Raw genomic sequence first — 20,727 nt, 5'->3', positions numbered from 1 at the left:
ACGTTATGTTCCAATGTACATTTATTCCAATATTTTTTTAAGCAGTGTCCGTTAAGAGAAGTTTTGATCGTCATTTTTGGTACATATTTTGTGTCCGTGTCCGTAATAGAGAGTGTTCGTCTTAAAGAGGTTAATTAATGTGGAGTTTTGATATTTTGACCTATGGACCAATAAAATCGTCGTTAAGAAGAGGTGTCCGGTATAAGGAGGTGTCCGTTTAGGGAGGTTTCACTGTATATTACAAATTTGTCTTCAATCGATAGTTCATAAGTGTGGGGATATCGAATATGATTAAAAAAAAATGCTACAGAATCTGCCATAAGAGAGAATATATTCATATGCCTGTACTGTAAATAATAATTATAGGCCTAATTAAATAATTTTAATGTTTTATATATAACACACAAATTAGTACTAGTTATTTTAGCCTTTCCTTCTCATTTTATGTAAATCCTCTTTCAAGGAAAACCCTCAGAAAAAAAATTATCTCTCAGATATTTGTTAAAAAGGAGTTCTATCACAGTCTAGTACATACAGTCACGGAGCTCAATACGTAGTAAATATGCATCCATAGATAGTTGCTAACCACTAGGATTGTTACTATCGCCTCATTACGGACAATGCGAAATAGTACCTGCACAGTCTATTGTTTCTAATACCCTCAAACTCAAACTTCGTGACTGTATATACTAGACTGTGGTTATACTATATATATATATACTGAAATAGAGATTAACAGGCAAAACACAAGTGCATAGTAAATTATAATTGTAAGATATAAATACGATAGAGGGAAGAAAATATTTTATACTGTTCAGTGTGGTTGGTGAATTTGTACTGTTGTAGAAAATGTTAGATCATCTTACTGTTTCCTCAGGTTACTTATTCATTTGCTATAGAAAGAATTCTACGCTATTCATAACAATTCATCCTTATTCATATTTTAATACACTAAAAAGTTTTTATTTATATACTTGAGGAAACAGTACTGTTTTCCTGAGTATAATGAAATGCTGATAACACAAACTTCTGTACCGTACCTATTCATTAATCCCTAACATTTCATCTGTATGAAATACAATAATGTCTTGTATACTTTATCTCCTTCTTGTGTGAAATTTCTCAAAACCAAATTAGCAACTGCAGGTACCTTTTTGCTGATATCCTTATTGACACTTCATTCAGGAGTTTACAAAAACTTAAACTTCTATACAATTAAGCAAGTTTTACACATTTTTGGAACTGTTAGGTTTATGTCTTCCTTCAGTTCGTGGGGTATTAATAGCATGCACTGGATCAAAATGGTATTAAATAAACAGTATTCACTAAAGCTAGAGACATTTTTTCCATCACCAAGATAGTATCGAAGGGGTCAAAGTGACTGCTGCTTATGAACTTGGAATCTTGAGTACTTGTTCTGCAAATATAATGTCACACTAGACATTAGTTGATCAAGATGAAGAACTTTTACACAGTTCTGAAGTTCTTGATTACTGTCACTATTAGTCTTTATCATTTATTTTTGTATGCTTGTATAAAACTATCCTGCATTTACAGATGCGCTGTTTTTTTCACTTTTGTGAAGTGGAATGCCTTTAAAGCTCAAATTGTTCACACAATTTACTATGTTATTGTAGAATGGGCCTAGTTCATCTATTCTGCTTTCAAATACAATTGACTTCCTCTCAATGGTCTCATTTGCCCAATACAAAGAAATTTCTCTAGACTGGAGTTCAGTGATACCGGTAACTCAAGACAAATCTCGCAAAGCATCACACATTATGTTGTGAAACTAATAGAACTACAAACATTAAATTTGAATGAGAGAGTTACCAACATGGTGACAAGAGCAGTTAGAGTTTTGGAAAGGGAAATCAATTATAGGGCTATAGCTGTGAGTTGGCTTCAAGACATAGAAGATACTCTCAGACACTCAACTGGAAAGTAACACAATATTCATAAATTACACAAAGACATTCGATCTGCCAAACTGAGTACTGATTATTGAAAGAGATTACCAAAAAGAACTATATCACGAGGCTCCTGAGAAACATTTTAGCAAGCTATTCCATAGAAATAAATGAAACCGTACCCAGATCTCAGCCAAGAGGGCAAACAAATGGTGTGCTTCATGGATACGTCCTAAAATATCAAAGAAGTTCTCAAATGGAAGCATAATTATTATGTATATTGGGTAAGTATATTAAATGTTTATAAAAAAAGTGTTTCTATATTGTTCAGTTTCTTATAGTTTATAGATTGCATTATGTTAATTTTGTAAAGCAATTCGTATAAATATTTTTCAGCCCTAATGTCTGACAGTGAGGAAATTTTTCATTCAATGCATAAATATATAAATAATAGTTAATTTCTCTGACAAATATTTTTGAAAACATACTACCCATACTTTTTCATTTATCACTTTATCTTATGTACAAATAAAATATGAAAACATGTACAGAGCCAGTTTGTAGTAAATTGCCATTTTGTGTACTTTTTCTACTGAAGAGTCATTATTTTTGAGTAGGCATATAAATTATATATTTCACATGCATCATGACCAGTTCAATTCACTCAGATATTGAATATTAACACAATCTGTCCAATAACAGATAACGTAACACTTTTTAAATATTAGTGATCCTGAAAATGTATATTTTGTGACAAATTTGAAAATCGACTTTTTGCAGTATTGGAAAGCACGACTGCTAATGGCTTCATTGCCAAATGCAAGGCACTAGACAACAACAACAACTTTTTGCAGCATCATAAAACTTTATCTTTATACTTGGTATATGAAAGAATAAAGAAACAAATACCATCATACAATAACAAATGTATAATTCCCAAGTAAATTTTAGGATATATAATATGAAGAGTTCGCGGGAAAAACGATGAATGTCACATTTCTGCTAAGGATTAGATAATGATCTAATTGAGTCTATAACTGCAAGATATAGTGCTGTTTCTATAGAAAATAAAGGAAAGGATTACTATATTCGTGGTGATAATTCTCCTTTTTACCATTTTTCATAAGAACAACATTAAATTTCGTAGTGATCCATTGAATTAGGTAAGGACATCAACCTTAACAAAACTGTGCCATTCATCGTTTTTCCCACGAACTCTTCATATGTAAATTCCATTCCAGTCACAATAATGAAAAACCCCTCAGCTATTCCTTTCTTGTTCTTGGAAGAACTGAAATACAGATGAAAAGTCTTTTTCAGCATAGCCATTGTTTATCATAGAGGAATACATCTGATAAGCCAATGACCCAAGAGGAGTTGGGGTTGACGTTCTAGTAGCAGCTTCTTGTGCAAGACCTAGATCCTTTGCCATTAGTTTTGTTCCAAATCCTCCCTGTAACAATAAAATATAATAAGTAATAATGTACAGTGACAAGAATTATGACAATAATAATAATAATAATAATAATAATAATATTATTATTATTATTATTATTATTATTATTATTATTATTATTATTATTAAAACAACAACTCATTACCAACATACTACTGTATTATAAATATAGAGAGAGACAGCGAAAAGTTACCACACCATGTAGGGGATTGCCCACAATCCATTGCTCGATTCACCAGTAAGCTGTAGCAGTGCCGGTGGGCATTTAGTTTCATTATGGTAGGCCTAAAATTCCCGAGTAGTGAGGATGGAGTATGTGGACTGTGAGAAGCACACAAGAGTGTTTAGTTGACGTGTTTCTTGAGCGCACATTATTGCATTACTACACGTCTTGTTACTGAACATTATTTGTGTTTGCTATCAGTATGGTGATATACAGTATTGCACAACAGATATTTCTAGTTGAGACATTTCTCCCATAGAAGAACTCATATGACAATACCGTTCGCAAGTTTCTACATCAGTTTTGTGACGCTGTAATACCTTCGAGACAATACATAACCAAGTTATTCAGAAAATTGCGAGAAACAGGTTCTGTTTTAAACAAAAAGAGAGCCATAAAAGAGGGTATAATTGTTCCCCCGATTTAAGGGCTGTGATGTTTATTAGTGGGGAACTTTAAAACAAAAATTGTACACGAACAATCCACATACTCTTGAAGCTCTGGAGAATAAAATCAGACAAGTGATATCTGAAATTTCAGAGGCGGAAATATAACGAGAGTTTCGAAATTTTTTTTAATACGATGCAATGTTTGTATTGTGAACATTGGACATCGTTTTCAACAGCTGCTGTAATGAAAGGTAAGATCTACATCAGTTTTCAACTTCAGTGATTCATTCATTAGACTTCTTACCTTAATGCTATCGACTGTAACTATTGGTTTGGATCCATGGTTTAGTTTTAATGTTGAGTATTTCCCATAAAAAAAAAAAACAAAAATTTGCATATTTTTTTACCTGCCCACCCGCTGGCTACACCACTGGGTTCATCATTCTATGATATCCTTCAAAGTTTTAATTGAAAATGATGGGAGTGGCAAGCAGTTTGCAATACAATATCAAATGAGTAAAGACAGGAACTAGGATTTCCTTTTTCCGTGACAATAATTTACAGAAAATCCATATTAGTCAGCACCTCTACATTAAAATCAAATATTACGGTAATGATTACTCATACAGAAATCGAAAATACCTTATACTCATTAGCACTAGGAACGTTTGTCATTGTACCAGGAACAGGACTGTATACTTCAGATGACCAGCATCTTCCAGAACTTGAGTTCAAGATGTTTATCAAAATTTTGGGGTCAAGACCCAACCTAAAAACAAATTAAAGACATAATATATTAATTATCTCCATATTGTATGACAAAGTTTCGCAATGGTTGATGTTATTACAACAAAAAAATGATAGGCTATATGTAATATTTTCATCAAGAAAACTTTAACTAGGCTTACATTATGTATTTAATCGCAGTCTTTTACCTAGAAAGTACAGTAGTGAACAATTAACGTCACTTATTTATTTTGTAATGTTTCTCATGATCTGTTCGGTACATAGTGATTCCCAGTGCTTTTCTTCTAGAGAAAAAGGTGACAGAACGGTGTAGAATATATTATGATGTACAGAGAGATAATTACTGTCCATTGCACGGGAAATTTGCCATTTTTAACCTCCTTTTCGTCCAACTTTAAGATTTTCAACACCTAAGCAGAGGTCAAAGAAAAATTATGATAAAAACACAATTAGTAACACATTTCTCGGTTCTGTAATGGAAAATAAAACCAAAAGGTGCCGGAACGCCATTCTGGTGCGTTCCACCAGAAAAAAAGCACTGGTGATCCCATATTCAGTATTATGCTTACTTGATTCCAAGATTCATTGCTTCTGCTGTGCCTACCATACTGATTCCAAGCAGCATGTTGTTACAGATCTTTGCAGCCTGGCCAGATCCTACTGAACCACAGTGAACAACTCTTGAACCCATCATCAATAAAATTTCTTCAGCCCTAGGAAATAATTCAGACTTTCCGCCTACCATAAATGTCAGCTGTCCTGATTTTGCTGCATTCACACCTTCAAGTAATGCAGAAAGAAATGTATTATTTAATGTATTAGCAATAAAAAGATTTCAAAAAGAAATAACATCTTTCTTCTAACCCAGGTGTGTTATTTGTGCATTTATTTATTTAAAGATATTCATTTATTACACAGGACATATAGAAATGCTGTTGAGCAATGTAGAGCTGCTTTCATATTTATGTCCATGTACTAGCAGGACATATGGGTAGCAAAGAAGTAGTAGGTACAATATTTGTCAAAATGTTATGTTTCTTCCTTATTTGCAGACACTTAATACATCGTAAAATATTTTTCTGCTTTGTGTGACATATCGCCGCAATTGGAATAGAATTTCTTTTTTGACAAACAATATGCATTTCGTGGACTTACTGGGAAAAGTTGGTAACTATACAGGACAGTAATGAGACTTGGCAACTTCTTTCTGTAAGTCTACAATTTCTGATTAGAAGTTTATTTATTCATGATAATCCATGATGAATCTTGCGTACACTACTTTTAACACTTGAATATAAGTAATTAATTAACTAGCCGAGATCTAGTAGGCTCTGAGGATGGTGTGATGAAGCACCGAAACAGCTGTAAGCCGCACAGACTTACATAATTAACACGAGTAAGTCCGCTAGTTAATTAATTACTTTTATTTATTCATTGTCATTTCCTAAAACATTCATGGTTCAAGGAAGGACAGTTGAAAGAAGAGCAGTTTGGCTTCAGGAAGGGAAAAGATACGAGGGATGCAATTGGACTACTAAGAACAATTGGCGAAAGATATCTCGAGAAGAATAAATAAGTGTATATAGTCTTTGTGGTTACGGTGCAATATACAATAAAGGAGACTGGAGAAAAAGAACGAAAAAATAGATTGATCAGCTATTGGAAGGCGAGAATATAGTGAGCTTCATTAAATCTATTAGGCTGAGATGGTTAGGACATCATAGTAAGAATGGAGAAGGAAAGGCTTCCTAAGATGACAATGAACGCAAGAATGGAGGGAGAAAGAAGGAGAGGAAGAACGAAGAAGAGGTGGATGGACGAAATATTGCGAGATGTTACAAGTCTGGGAGTGAGGAATTGGAGGACTGTGGCTGGGAGCAGAGTGACGTGGAGAGCTGTTGTGAGAGAAGCCAAGGTCCACTTTGGACTGTAGTGTGATGGTGATGATGATGACATAATATTTGTGGACCTAGGAAAGGCATTTTGCAGAGTGGATTGAAATAAACTGATGGGAATCCTGAAGAAGATAGGTGTGGATTGGAAAGAGAGGAGACTGTTCAGTAATCTTATATGAAAAGAGTCAAAGTCAGGATAGGAGAAGAAGTGTCTGAAGTAGTGAAATAGGGAGAGGAGTACGTCAAGGATTCCCTTTATCACCTACCCTGTTCAACATCTACTTGGAAGATTTAGTGAAGAACTGTTTTCAGAACATGGGAGGGGTGATAATAGAAGGAAAAAGAATAAAGTGCATAAGATTTGCTGATGATATGGTGTTGTTAGCAGAAGAAGAGACGATACTAAGGGATATGCTAGTCGAGCTAAATGACAGCTGTGAGCAGTATGGAATGAAGATAAATGCAAACAAGACGAAGACCATGGTCGTAGGAAGAAAAGTAAAGAAGGTAAACGTGCGAATACTAAAAGAAGCAGTAGAGCAAGTGGACAACTTCAAATACTTGAGGTGTACTATAAGCAGTAACATGAGCTGCTGCCAGAAAAAAAAAAAAAAAAAAAAAAAAGCATCTTCTGTGAACCTCTGGAAAAAGAATTAAGGAAGAGACTAATGAAGTGCTTTCTGTGGAGTGTGGTATTATATGGAGCAGAAACATGGACATTATGACGAAGTGAAGAGAAGCGAATAGAAGCATTTGAAATGTGCCTACGGAGAAGGATGCAGTATGTAAAATGGACAAATAGAATATGAAAAGAAGTTGTGTTGGAAAGAGTAGGTGAAGAAATAATGATGCTGAAACTGATAAGGAAGAGAAAAGGGAATTGGTTGGGTCACTGGCTGAGAAGAAACTGCCTACTGAAGGATGCATGGGAAGGAATGGTGAATGGGAGAAAAGTTTGGGGCAGAAGAAGATATCAGATGATAGAGAGCATTAAGATATATGGATCATATGTGGGGACTAAGAGGAAGGCAGAAAATAGGAAGGATTGGAGAAAGCTGGGTTTGCAATGAAAGACCTACCATTTGGCAGAACACTATATAAGTATGTATGTATGTATTATGGGTGAAATCAAGCCAAGACTGGCGAAAATGATTATCCACAGTACTGGCGAAGATCTCCAGAAGTGGGTGGATGTAGCACTTCCATTAAATGATATGGAAACACAATTGAGATCGACAATTGCTGGATCATTCCTTATTCACCAAACACACAGTTTTGCAGAAGCGTCAGTACAATAAGATACATATGCATATCTGTGAATAAGGGGAGTGATCAAGCAAATTTCGGCCTCCAAAATGAACATAATTAAGTGATAAGGTCTCAATCCAGGCATTATGTGATCACTTTACATGTGAGTTGGCGCATGATATCTTTTCTTATTCATGTTCATCTCGAGAATGGACAAAGATTGTACTTTGACATTGCAAATATTAGAGAAAGGGTAGAGAATCCAAAGAACACAATGCTCATGGTATATATATATATTTTTTTTTTTCAAATTTTGTCAGGAAGACAATTTTGCTAAGACTCTGCTGTACGAAGATGTTGCCGTCCATTACATGTTCGATAAGCAAAGAGATCTTTAGCAGAAGAAAAATTGGTATCCCTGTTGATGAGTTAGCGGGCATTTACAGCAAGAAAGCAACTGGGAGAGTTTATACAGTGTATCCCAATAATAGTGAATGCTATGTACGCAAATTTTCAGTCATTAGATAGGTTCTCACTAAACTAAACAGAATTTTTATGTAGCCTAATTTACATGTTAATATTTAATGCTAGATCTATAGCATTTGGCCTTCAATTTTATATACCTCCTGATACAGGTGCATCAAGAAACACTGCTCCTTGATCTTCTGCTCTAGCTGCTATAGTTTGTGATACACTTGGATCTATAGTACTACTGTCTATCAGCAAAGTTCCTTTCTGCACTGACCTGGTAAAAAGATATAAAATGAGAAATTAAAAAGTGAAGAACAAACAAATGAGTTAACGATTAAGTAACCAACATTAATAAGTAACAAGTGTATTAAATAAATTACACAAATTATGTAAACGTAAGTAAGGATAATCTCTCCTCATTTTATTGTAGGCCCCTACTAGTTTTTCATGATAATGACTAGAACTACAAATTTTCATAACCTCTAATGCTATAACATTCTAGACTTTTTAAGCAGAATGTCATGATTCATTGCACTGAAAGTTTTCAAGAGATTTACAAACTTTCCAACTACGGTACCTTATCCTTCTTATTTACAGAAGAAATTATGCTTTCAATACATGAATGAGAACAGAACATTATTTATAGATTTACTTTTTTGGAAACCAAATAGAACAACAGACAGTATTTAATGTTTTTCCAGAAGAGCAATGTCTGTCATACAACGTGTTTCATAAGTACGAGTATATGTAAATGTTTTGTGGGTGTAATGTAGAGGTAAAAATATGATAACTTTTTCTGAAAATCCTTAGTTTCCAGGTTAGGATGCAATATACGAGTATAATATAATATCTTGACATGCTAAACAACATAAATATCTATAAATACTTTGTAATGTAGCCGGACAAATAAGACTGAAACATTCTTTGACACTTTTTCAGATAGCGCTTCATTTCCTAGTTATGCAGCAAAGGAGGAATAACAAATGCAATACAAACTAAAAGGCGTTTCTCTCAGAACTGCTTTTTTTCAGAGCTCTGCAGCAAAGTAGGGATAAAAAAAAACAACATAAACTAGAACTTTAAGAGGCGTGGTGATCGCAGGAACTACAACAGTGATGCATGTTAGGTTACCTATGACACTAGCACAATGTAAACATAAAGTGGACTGAATTCTGAATCAACTATAGTGTGGTGTAGGAATAACAAACATCTCCTATGTTTGAGGACATGACACGTTCTAAGGCTTCAAAAGTATTGCATCATAACAACTCGAAATTAAGAATTTTCAGAAAAAGTTGCATGATCATTTTAGTTTATTTTTGATATAAAGATCTTATTAAACACACTGTGCACAGAGTTTAAATAATACATCATCCAAAGTTTTCGTAATTCGCACCTATTTTTACCCTTACATTACAGACACAAAATAAATAACATGTACTTGCGAAACACCATGTATATTATTGTTTTCCAGTATTAAAAAGACGGAGGAAAAAAAACAGATCTATAATTCTCGATTTTCTTTTGTCGTGATTGTTGAATATGGGCTCTTTCCACGCCATTTTGAAAGAGCCACGAAAACAACCTAGACACAAATAAGAATTACGTTCATTAAAAGTGGATCAATTAAAATATAGTGTACATAAGATAACCTTTTACAACAAAATTTGGAATGTCATGAGAAACTTTATTTTTTTTAAGATTTTATGACCTTAACAATTTCTTTCCTAGTTAAAGGCATGAGAAAAAGTGAGTGTAGTGAGTATGATAATGGATCCAATAGTTAGGTTCTCTTTACTTGCTTTCTCAGATGATGGAGCTGATAAGTAGCTCTGCAACACGGCAGTCTATTACTGTTTGTGTGTTTGTTATTTAACACTTTAATCAGTTGAAACGTAAGTTATGTTTACTCTTTTATTTTATTCTACATTTTGTAATTATAAAAAAGCATTGGCGAGATCAACTGTGAAGTCAGAACAGGCATATGCCTAATCCATGAAGTGAAGAAGAAGAAGAAGAAGAAGAAGAAGAAGAAGAAGAAGAAGAAGAAGAAGAAGAAGAAGAAGAAGATTGAGAGAGAAAGTTATTAATCAAAAAGTCGTATAGTCCTTTTTTCTGGCAGAAGGGAATGACATTCCGGCACCTTTTTGTTCTATTTTTCATTATGGAAATGAGAAATGTGTTAATAATTATGTTTTTAATTCCACTTATACCTTGAATGTCTTAATCTGCATCTACACGGTTCAGTTTTTCATGTGCATATGCATGCAATCTGGGAAAAAATGTTGATAGAATCAAGTTTAAAATATGCGTTCAATTAAGATGCATGAAGATTTTGTGTCTGTCTGTGGATATGGAGAAGGATGGAACGTGTAAAATGGACAGACAGAATAAGAAACGAAGCTGTGTTGGAAAGAGTGGGTGAAGAAAGAATGATGCTGAAACTGATAAGAAAGAGGAAAAGGAATTGGCTGGGTCACAGGTTGAGAAGAAACTGCCTTCTAAAGGATGCACTAGAAAGAATGGTGAACTGGAGAAGAGTTCAGGGCAGAAGAAGATATCAGATGATAGACGACATTAAGATATATGAACCATATAGGGAGACAAATAGGAAGGCGGGAAATAGGAAAGACTGGAGAATGCTGGGTTTGCAGTGAAAGACCTGCCCTTGGGCAGAACACTATGAATGAATGAATGGTGCGCCATTTTGAACGTTCTCTTAACTACGTATATATATTAATTAATATTAAATACCAATCTTGCATGCATTGCTTGAATGTGTAAAGTTGAAAGAAAAGTTGAACTGTGTGGATGCACCTTTAAATTCGGACGAAAATGAGGTTAAAAATAAGGAAATTCCCGTGCACTGAACAGTAATTATGTGCTCGTTTCCTATAATATATCCTACAAAGTTCCACCACCTTTTTTTCAAGAAGAAAAGCACTAGTTTTAAGCATGTTACAGATTCTTTCGTCTCAGCATGAAGAAAGCCCAGCCATCTTTCAAAAATAAATGGATTATAAGGAAGCATCAAATGGTAATTATTTATTTTTGTCATATTATGCTAACATTTCAATGCTCGGTTATAAGGCCATTTACAACATGATTAAAAACTTTTATTTGCTACATATTTTAATGGTACTTACTTTAGAATGCCATTTTCTCCTTCATATACTTCCATTACACTTGCATTATTTGGCAACATTGTAATGACACATTCAACTTGGGTTGTAAGTTCTTGTGGACTTTTTGACAATGAAGCTCCAAATTCCTTCAATGACGACATGGATGTGTGATGAGTATCATAAACTACTAATTTGTGACCCTGAAAAGATAAATGCAAAACCATAAAAACGTGACTTATCGTGAGATGCAGTTCTGAGGCAAACTGTGATGAACTGATAAGAGTGGTTTAAGAGGGAATTTCTCCACCATGAAAAATTCATTCCCTCAACCGAAATAATTCTAGTCTGCATGGTTTTTGTTGTAAAAATGAGTATTTCTGAATCAGAATTTCACATCTGTTGCAAAAATGAAATCCATTTTCGTGTATCACGCCAAAATTTTTCACAATTCAAAATTTTATGTTCCTAATATTTTCCATAATACAATAAATCATAAATTATAATCAATACGTACAAAGAATGCCAGAATACCGTATTCCTAAAAAGATTCTAGAGTACAAACCCAAAGGCAAGAGAGACAGAGGAAGGCCTACGAAGAGATGGAGAGATTAATTTCTTTGAGAGGATGGAACAGGTCGAAAGGCCTAATCCCTGTTGATGATGATGATGATCATGATGATGACAATAAATCATCATTATTTCTTTGCGTTTGACAGTTGTTAAAAATTATTTCAAACTCAGGAGTCTTACACCTAAATCCCAGCTGCAGTACTGTTATCAGTTCTGGAGCCATCCATAAATGACACCAAACTACCAAATGGAAATTGCTTAAGGTAGTCTCCCTCTAATTCTTCCTTATCAGGAATAATACAAATAGGAGGATTTACATGTTGAGCAGGAATCATACTATCCTGTTTCATACCAACAACAGGATTGATATCCGTTGCCATCTTCCAAATATGTGTATGTCCAAGTGCTCCATCTCTTCCTATCCATTGGCCAAGACCATGGAGTCAAGAGGCAGCTGACATGGCTGCGTTTTGAATTGCAAGATCCAGAAGAGGCAAACACAACAGGGCCTCAAGAGCCCTTGTCACTGTAGTCCTCATAGCTCTTATGATACCTAAACATGCAAGCCATTGTATGTGATCCAACAAGATCCTTGCTTGAGAACTCGAGGTTCGGGATCACCATACTACCACTGTATATATTATCATGGGGCGTAGAATAACACAATATATTCAATGAATGATTTTCATCTGTAGTTCCCAGGTACAACCAAAGACTCGTCTGCAGGCCAGAAGACAGCAGTATTTTTTTTGTATGATAGATCCACATGAGTTTTCCAAATCAGTTGGGCATCAAGGATTACGCCAACATATTTGACTGATTTATTTAAAACTAGGTCCTTACCAAAAAAGGAAACTTTTAGTACATTTCCCAGTTTTCTTTTCTTCGTAACCAGAACCATTTCGGTTTTGTTAGGATTTAAGCTTAATCTCTCTCTCTTGCACCATGGCTGCACCCTGCACAAAGCCTCATTTTGAAGCTCAAACAGCGTGCTGACATGATGTCCAAGAGTTAAAATAACTAAATCATCAGCATAGAACTGAGTATAAAACTCCGCCATATTAAGATTACGAAGGCTGATCCCCAATGCTGTAGCCCTGACCCAATTATAGTTGGAAAAAAAAATTAATCTTACCTCATTTTTTCACATAGTCCCCTAGTACAGTGGTTCTCAAACTTATTAGCACTGCAGACTCCCTTTACATAGGCCAGTATTTTTGGGGACCCCTTCAAAGCTGCTAGAAAAATAAGTCCTAAACATGTCACCAATGCTAAATGATTCAGCAAAAATATTTTTATCAAATTTTCTGACGACATATACTTTCGACAGCAAAGAGGATGATGTTTGCTGTAAAGGAAACAACTCAGCTGACATTGAACGCTGAGCGATCATCGCCAACACTGTTCACTCAGCGATGATCACCAAGCACAACCATAGCTTTAGTGAAACAGTGTAAATACGGAAAATATGTTAAATTTAGTTACTTTTCATCAATCACTGTCTTCAAAGTAGGCAGAAAATGCACACGTACCACTATTTTGTATCCTCCATGACGAGACTCTGAAGGTAAGGAAGACCAATCCACTCCCAAATCTCAAGTTAGGAACTGTGAGTTGAGCTTCGTTGCCATTACAATGGCATGCGCCTTCTGTATAAACAGTAGGTTTGAGGAATTGTACGACCAATGCAAATGAGAAAATGTAACCATCACACTGCACAAAAATACCATATCACGAAGCTAATAATAGTAACAAAATAAACCATGATTTTAACGACGCGATCATGAATAAATAATTAAAATGTCTAAATAAAATTTAAGTAAGTACGTAAGTAAGAAAGAAAAAAAGAAATTTATGCAGAGGGGTGTTGCCCTCCACCCTCATCCTCAGTAGCCACCACTGGATTTCAATATTGATATTCTAGACAAACCATGTAAACAGTTAAACAATTACAGACTTATTCTTATGGATTGATTCATTATAATTAGGGAACGGATTTTTATGTAAATAAATATTTTGGCTTATAGATAAAAGACTAACTAGGACAAAAATACCGAACCAGAACAGGGTAATTTATATATGAAAAGTTATTCAACATAAAAATACATATTTTTATAATATTTTAATGTAAATAGCCAACATATTTTAAATAATTTAGCTATAAATACATAAACTGTCATTTTTTTTCTTTGTTCTAATTTTTTAAATTCAATCCAAAAACTCGTACATATTACATATTAATGAAAATACAATGTGAATTAATTTCTTTCTTAAATGTATTGCGTCATGACCTTGACTGCATGTAATCTCTCGCACTCTCGAAGGGGAATCCCTTATCTAATCGGAGTCATTGGCTTGATTCATTCAGATTGTTTATGCAGTACTGGTACATAAGTGAAGTAATTAGTGATATAATGCCGAAAGTGAAGTCAAATATTCATTCCCATTTGGAGCAATATGTTGTTGAAGTTAGTGGAATTTTTACAAGTGACGGAAAAATTCTATTCTCTCAAAAATATGCGAAATCTGTATATGTGGATCAGCGATCTCAAGTCTTGGAGCATTTAGCAGGTAATAAACATAGAATTGCCACTTCACGTGCAACCTCTAGACAAGTTCTTTTAGGCGAAGCAATTTCCTCTTCACATACCCCATTTTCAAAAAGCTCTGAAAATTACACAGATTTATGCAACGCTTTTTTTCTATCTGATATTCTTTTACATAAATTGAAAAGTTCAGAGCTCAGAAACTTTCTTACATTATACACAAATTTTGAAACACTAGAAAAACCAACATTAAGAAAAATCTGTATACCTGTGTGTTACAAAGAAATGCTACGAAATATCACAGCAGAATGTGAAAATAAAAAAAAAATATGAGTAAGCACAGACGAATCACCTAACTCTAGTGGTAGGAAAGTGGGAAACGTTGTGGTAGATGTGCTAGAAAATAAAGAAATAGTTTCCAAGTTGTGTTTTCTATTAGCATGTAGAGAAATATCAGCATCAAATTATGTAATGATGGCTTGCTTATCCAATGACTCTCTCTTCATTTCCCGATATCGTACATTGTTCCAGACAACCAACATCGGTTTGTGATGGAAAACTTGGAGAAAGTCTTCATTGTTCACAGCAACAGCGAGCTAAAATCAAATACGTACATAGAACTAATATGTTATGTAATTACCTTTGCAATGATGTTCCTGGCCATTGGTCTACCCATATTGCCAAGTCCAATAAATCCTATTCTTTTAAGGTTTGAGTTCACATCTGGAAAGAAAGATATGAAATAGTAAACAACAAGGTCTACTGCTGCAAACAAATTCCTTTTCTTCTACCACTCTGTCTGTTTTTACTTTCTCATTATACGAAATACAGGGTGTATTTATATATGTGTCCATAAATGTGGGGGCATATTCCTGACACCAAATCATAACAAAAAGTCTTATGAACAAGGGTCCGTAAACCCTTCGTTAGGGAGTTATGGGTTTATTGGTAATGGTAATGTGATACATTTAACACACATTTACAAAAATTGCTCAAAGCGACCTCCTCCTGCTTCGATGCATGCCCTGAGCCTGCGTTTCATGCTTTGCCGCACTCTGTGCAATTGTCCTGGGGTGTTACAGATTTGATCAATTTGCTACCGTATGGTTAAGAAGTTTTCAATGACTGTACTATGCAGTCTGTTAACTACAATCGAAAAACAAACGAAACGAATACAACTGTGTGTGGTATTTTTATGAGTATTTATTTCTTTACGAAGAATTTTTTTTTTCTTATTTATTGTCGTGACACACAGCATACCCCTAATAATAGCACTGATTGTGACTTACTATTGTGGTGGTATTGAAGACAGTACAGTATTTATGCCGCGATAAATGTTTTCATGTCTGGTAGTATATTCCCATCACATCTTGCGTCTACCCACTGCGTGACGTCATTCATGCTTGCAAATCCCAGGTGATGAGTGTAGATCATAGACAAGGTGTAGATCTAGGGTGTAAGCTATGGACATCCCGCTGCGGGACATTCTGTACATCCGTGCGTTTTTTAAAGCGAAATGTGAAAGGCTATAGCAAAACCATTCTTGCATTACATTTGCTTCACCTTCGCTGCAGCAACCGTGCAGCAAATCCAAACACCGCTTTACAAGTTTGCTGCACGATCCATCATGGCGGAATACATGTTTTGCAATGTTTATTATTGTCTAGTAATAATAATTCCATGCCATTATCATGGAAGTGGAAACTATTTAACATGTTCGGTTCTTTTAGGTTTGAATTTATTACTGCAGTAATTGGAGCCAATATTAACCGTTCACCATTTTGCAGTCAGTTAAGTAGCCGAATTGCGTTTTTTTCGACCCTCTTTTTGCTGCAGCAAGGCATGACGCCCTTTAATAAAAACGCACGGTATAGCGTAGTATAGCTAGGCCTCAGAGTGACAACATGACTACTTTCGAAACTTTAGCTTCCGTATTAAGATCGTTTTCAATCCGTAGGACTATTGAGAATTGCTTGAAAACTGGAATCGGGAACATCGTAGGTACTGAATACGGAAAAGTACGGTATTCAAATCGATTTGAATACTCCATGGAAATATAGTATTTGTAACAGCAGAAAGCTATTAAGGAAATCTCCAAATGATTTTTGCAGCATCATAAAATTTCTTTGATCTTTATATATAATGCGAAACTAAAAATTATGTCGGCTCATAACCTAACATATTCAATACTCACAACTTAATCATATAACCTAAGTTAGCCTATATTATACTGATCACTTTCACCGCTATGTCATGGAACATTTATGTAACTATATAAAAAAAAAAAGAAGAAAAGGAAATAACTAACTTGATGATATCCACTGGTGACTACATGTGTACAGGGTTCTTCTTCGATGTATTGCAGAAATATACCGAAATATTATAGTCATTTTATCGGAATATAAATTACTATTTCTAACGCATCAACCGTAAAGCAAACACGTTTTCAAGGACTGCAAGTCACCATAGAACCAAGTCACTGAATGAATGTAAACAGGCAAACAACAACACATTAGATAACAGACAAGTAAATTGTAGCTTGATTATAAACTGCAAGAACAAGAACAGCCAAATATTTATTCAAAATACAGTAAGATAACGAAATGTAAGTTTTTCATTTACAAAATAATATTATCACTTAAGGCTCGTCTCCTCTATTAGGCCTAAACATTTAACAACAACATGTTTAACATCTACATTGGACATTTCAAGTCTCAATTGACTTTATATGTTGACTGAGTATGTTGACTAGGGTTGAAGTTAGCATTTTTAACATGTAGGCGTATTTTCCAGCAGCAATGGAAAACATGTCAAGTCAATTCATTTGCTCGTGCAGCGTCGTACATAGAGATGGCCGATATTTCACAAACCGATATTTTGTCACAGATAAACCTGTGACTGATGACGCGAAATATCTGTGACAAAATATCGCTATCGAAATCTGCTCCGTATTCAGTACTCTGTCACCGTTGTAACGTCTGTGACTGATATTTTCTCCTCTACGTCGTGGGTTTGCACATGCGCATGATACAATAACAGCAATCGGGCGGTGGTATTTGATTATTTTTTCGTGATATTTTGTTCAATATTATTTTTTTCAAAGTGATGATGTGTTGCAAAGTTATTAGCGGCATTATAATAATATAATCACGAATCTGACATTTTGTTTTCATATTTTAGTCTTATTTTATGTATTCCCCGAGAGCTTCACATTTTCATATTAAGCTTACTGTCAGTTTATATTAATTTATAAGTATTTTCCACTCAATTAAAACCGAACGAGACAAAACTGGCAAATATGATGGGCAACTTATTTCGCTAAACTAACCTTGAGGCAGTTCCCTTCGTATTCCCCCTATATACACCTTGCATATACGAATCTGTGACAGGTCAGGTTCGGTTGGTTTAAGCTTTTATTATGCCTAGACATATAGGATCAACGACTAAACTAGCGTTGAGGTAGTTCCCTTCGTACTCCGCATATACACCTTGCATATACGAATCTGTGACAGGTTAGGTTTGGTTAGTTTAGGCTTTGTTATGCCATGGATATACGATCAACTGCATCTCCACAAAAAATCAAATTCAACGATTTTCACTTCCGAAATCACCTAAACTACCTCAGCGCTAGTTTAACCAGAGGAACTGTCTCTCCAAAAAAAAAAAAAAAAAAAAAAAAACCTTTAAATAGTAATAATACCATTGGTTACCAATACTTTACCTTGTGTAAAATCCTGTCTGAACAAGTTTTGTTTTGTAATTATTTTCCATTGTTTTTCGGAATACTGGTGTTTCGTTAATTTTTATTCTGACTCAATATTATAATGCGCTATACTGGAGAATTAGCACGGTCACTTTGAACCGTGCCGTTACGTTTAGCACCAAATTTAAGTAAATACACAAAGTCACCAACATAAGAACGTGACATTGGTGTGTGGCGTAGTTGGCGGGAGAAATTTTTTCTCTCTCTGTCTACCTCCTTCGTTCTGAACATTATTGAGAGATAGCACCACTGTTAGCGACAATGTGTATTTGCGTAAATATTGCGAGTAAATTATGACGAGTGCCTTAGATGAGAGGCTCGGGACAGAAACAGTTTTGCTGTAGCGCATGCGCGGACCTCTCATGCAGTGGGAGCGTGATCCTTACTTGAATTTATTTTTGCGTGTACTTGCAGATTAAATGATTGAGATCCCTTCTTGCTCCGGTTACAGGCCTTGCATTTACGAAGGTTATGTTATGTTAGGTTAGCTTAGCTTAGATTAGCTTAGCTTAGCTTAGCTTAGGTTAGGTTAAATTAGCTTTGGTTAGGTTAGATTAGTTTTGGTTAGGTTAGCTTAGCTTTGGTTAGGTTAGGTTAGGTTAGGTTAGCTTTGGTTAGGTTAGCTTAGGTTAGGTTAAATTAGCTTTGGTTAGGTTAGATTAGTTTTGGTTAGGTTAGCTTAGCTTTGGTTAGGTTAGGTTAGGTTAGGTTAGCTTTGGTTAGGTTAGGTTAGGTTAGCTTGATTTGGTTCGTCCATGTAGTAGTTAAAATTATATAATATGACAGTTTTTGATTCGTAATATTGTTAAAAAATAATAGGCCTATAATGAAAGCGGTGAATAATTTCATGGTCCTTAAATTTTTTTTTCGTAAAAGGCTAGGTATTTTTCTATAGGCCAGAAATAAAACAGCAACGCCGTCATAATTACGTACTTTACGCTTTGGCGAACATTAACCGGAAATTTACTTTCCATCATTTTAATTGTATTCCGTGAAACACATCTTTTTTCCTGTTAATTTCCTTGTGATAACCTAGTTTATTATCTTATTACATCTTCATTTTCATTTAATGCATTCAAAAAACCGCCGTTGTACTACATAAAACCTTGAACTTGACTAATGGAGTGAATTATTTAAGAATATAGTCGCGAATTTGACTACCACCATTTCGATTATATTTTGTTTGATACGGCTCGGTACGGCCCGGTGACTAGTGGCCAGCGAGTAGAGTCGACTATCGATATTGGTCTGCCGTGCGTATTATCCAGTTGTTCCTTATAATGTTAATGCAGGATCAATTTTTAAAACGATTAGGATAATCACATAACCTCAATTTCTCCATACTCAACTACATTAAAAAATTATATCTACAATCAACTACGATATAACCTCTTGGTATATGAGGTTAACTTTTTACATGTTTCTGTTGAGTTAGCTTAGTATTTATTTGTTAATGGTACATGTACATAACTTATTTGTTGCATTTTCCCATATACACCACTGATGTGTGGCGTGTATAGAGAATTCGTATTCACATTGCACTGCTCTTCAATATTTCCTGTTAATTTTTATCGGTGTGACAAAATATCGGTGTAATTCATGCATATTGTGCTTACTTATCGATATAAAATATCGGTGTGACAAAATCACAGATAAAAGTCACAGATATTTAATTGTCACAGTCACAGTTGTCACAGATACTTGGAAATATCATTTAAGCTCAACTCTAGTCGTACAGTTCGGCAAAGTTCGTACAGTTTCCATAGCAACTAACTTTCGATTTTGTGGCGCGTATCTTGATCATTTTTATATTTACTATCATTGATCCTTGGCGTTGGCTGTAAGTTGTTCGAAGTAATGTAATGGACGAAAGAAAATACGTTAAAATAAAATTAATGCACTGATGGAAAGGCCTTGTTTGTGGGATGTGTCTGCAAAAGAATACAGAAACAAAACAAAGAAGGCCGACTGTTTTGGAAAACTGAAATTATTATTTAATTGTTCTCGAAAATACAATAGAGCAGGGATGCAGAACTGGCGGGAGAGGGGTGGAAAGCATGGGGAAAGCGTTGGTTCCCCGTCCACAGTCCACCGGCGTTGAATGACATATCTGTGGCTCCTACGCAATCACCTAAGACAGACACTGAATACAAATCCCCTCCCCTACAAAGTCAATGACGCGGGGATGGAAGGAAGGGGTGAGTGACGTATCTGATGAGTGACGCAACGCCACAATTGTCGCCCAGTTCTCCAAGCCTGTAATAGAGAGTTTTCGCACTCTCGTCGAACGCTAAACGTTAATGCTATGTTGACGTCAGTAATGGTCGTATTTGGTGATGTATGTTAACGTTCGTAAAACTTCGGAAAGAATAGTTATATGATAT

The 20,727-nt window shown here is 35.0% G+C and overlaps 1 protein-coding gene across 3 annotated transcripts; it reads right to left on the bottom strand.

The window, feature by feature from the left end:
• Positions 1-314: 314 nt before the first annotated feature.
• On the bottom strand, positions 315-17,149 carry LOC138703531 (3-hydroxyisobutyrate dehydrogenase, mitochondrial). 3 transcript variants are annotated; one of them, XM_069831481.1, is made up of 7 exons: positions 16,889-17,149; positions 15,221-15,303; positions 11,486-11,664; positions 8,492-8,613; positions 5,295-5,505; positions 4,621-4,747; positions 315-3,363 (listed from the first exon to the last, which is right to left on the bottom strand). In XM_069831481.1, exons 1-7 carry the CDS (start codon positions 16,968-16,970, stop codon positions 3,172-3,174), a joined length of 996 nt encoding a protein of 331 aa, XP_069687582.1. In that variant the 5' UTR covers positions 16,971-17,149; the 3' UTR covers positions 315-3,171. The 3 variants fall into 3 exon arrangements, with proteins under 3 accessions (XP_069687582.1, XP_069687591.1, XP_069687599.1); XM_069831490.1 differs by lacking the exon at positions 16,889-17,149 and adding an exon at positions 15,870-16,203; XM_069831498.1 differs by lacking the exon at positions 16,889-17,149 and adding an exon at positions 15,558-15,581.
• Positions 17,150-20,727: the final 3,578 nt, after the last annotated feature.

The sequence above is a fragment of the Periplaneta americana genome, chromosome 1 (genome assembly GCF_040183065.1).
Source record: "Periplaneta americana isolate PAMFEO1 chromosome 1, P.americana_PAMFEO1_priV1, whole genome shotgun sequence".
Classification (NCBI taxonomy): Eukaryota; Metazoa; Arthropoda; class Insecta; order Blattodea; family Blattidae; genus Periplaneta; species Periplaneta americana.
Note: the sequence above shows the minus strand (reverse complement) of the source record. Positions and strands in the feature narration are given on the sequence as shown.

Coding starts and splice junctions, on each gene's coding strand:
- LOC138703531 (XM_069831481.1), bottom strand. CDS start 16,970: ATGACTATAATATTTCGGTATATTTCTGCAATACATCGAAGAAGAACC. Junction 5,506..8,491: donor TGATGCACCTGTATCAGGAG/GTATATAAAATT, acceptor CATTACTTGAAG/GTGTGAATGCAGCAAAATCA. Junction 4,748..5,294: donor GCAATGAATCTTGGAATCAA/GTAAGCATAATA, acceptor ATTTGTTTTTAG/GTTGGGTCTTGACCCCAAAA.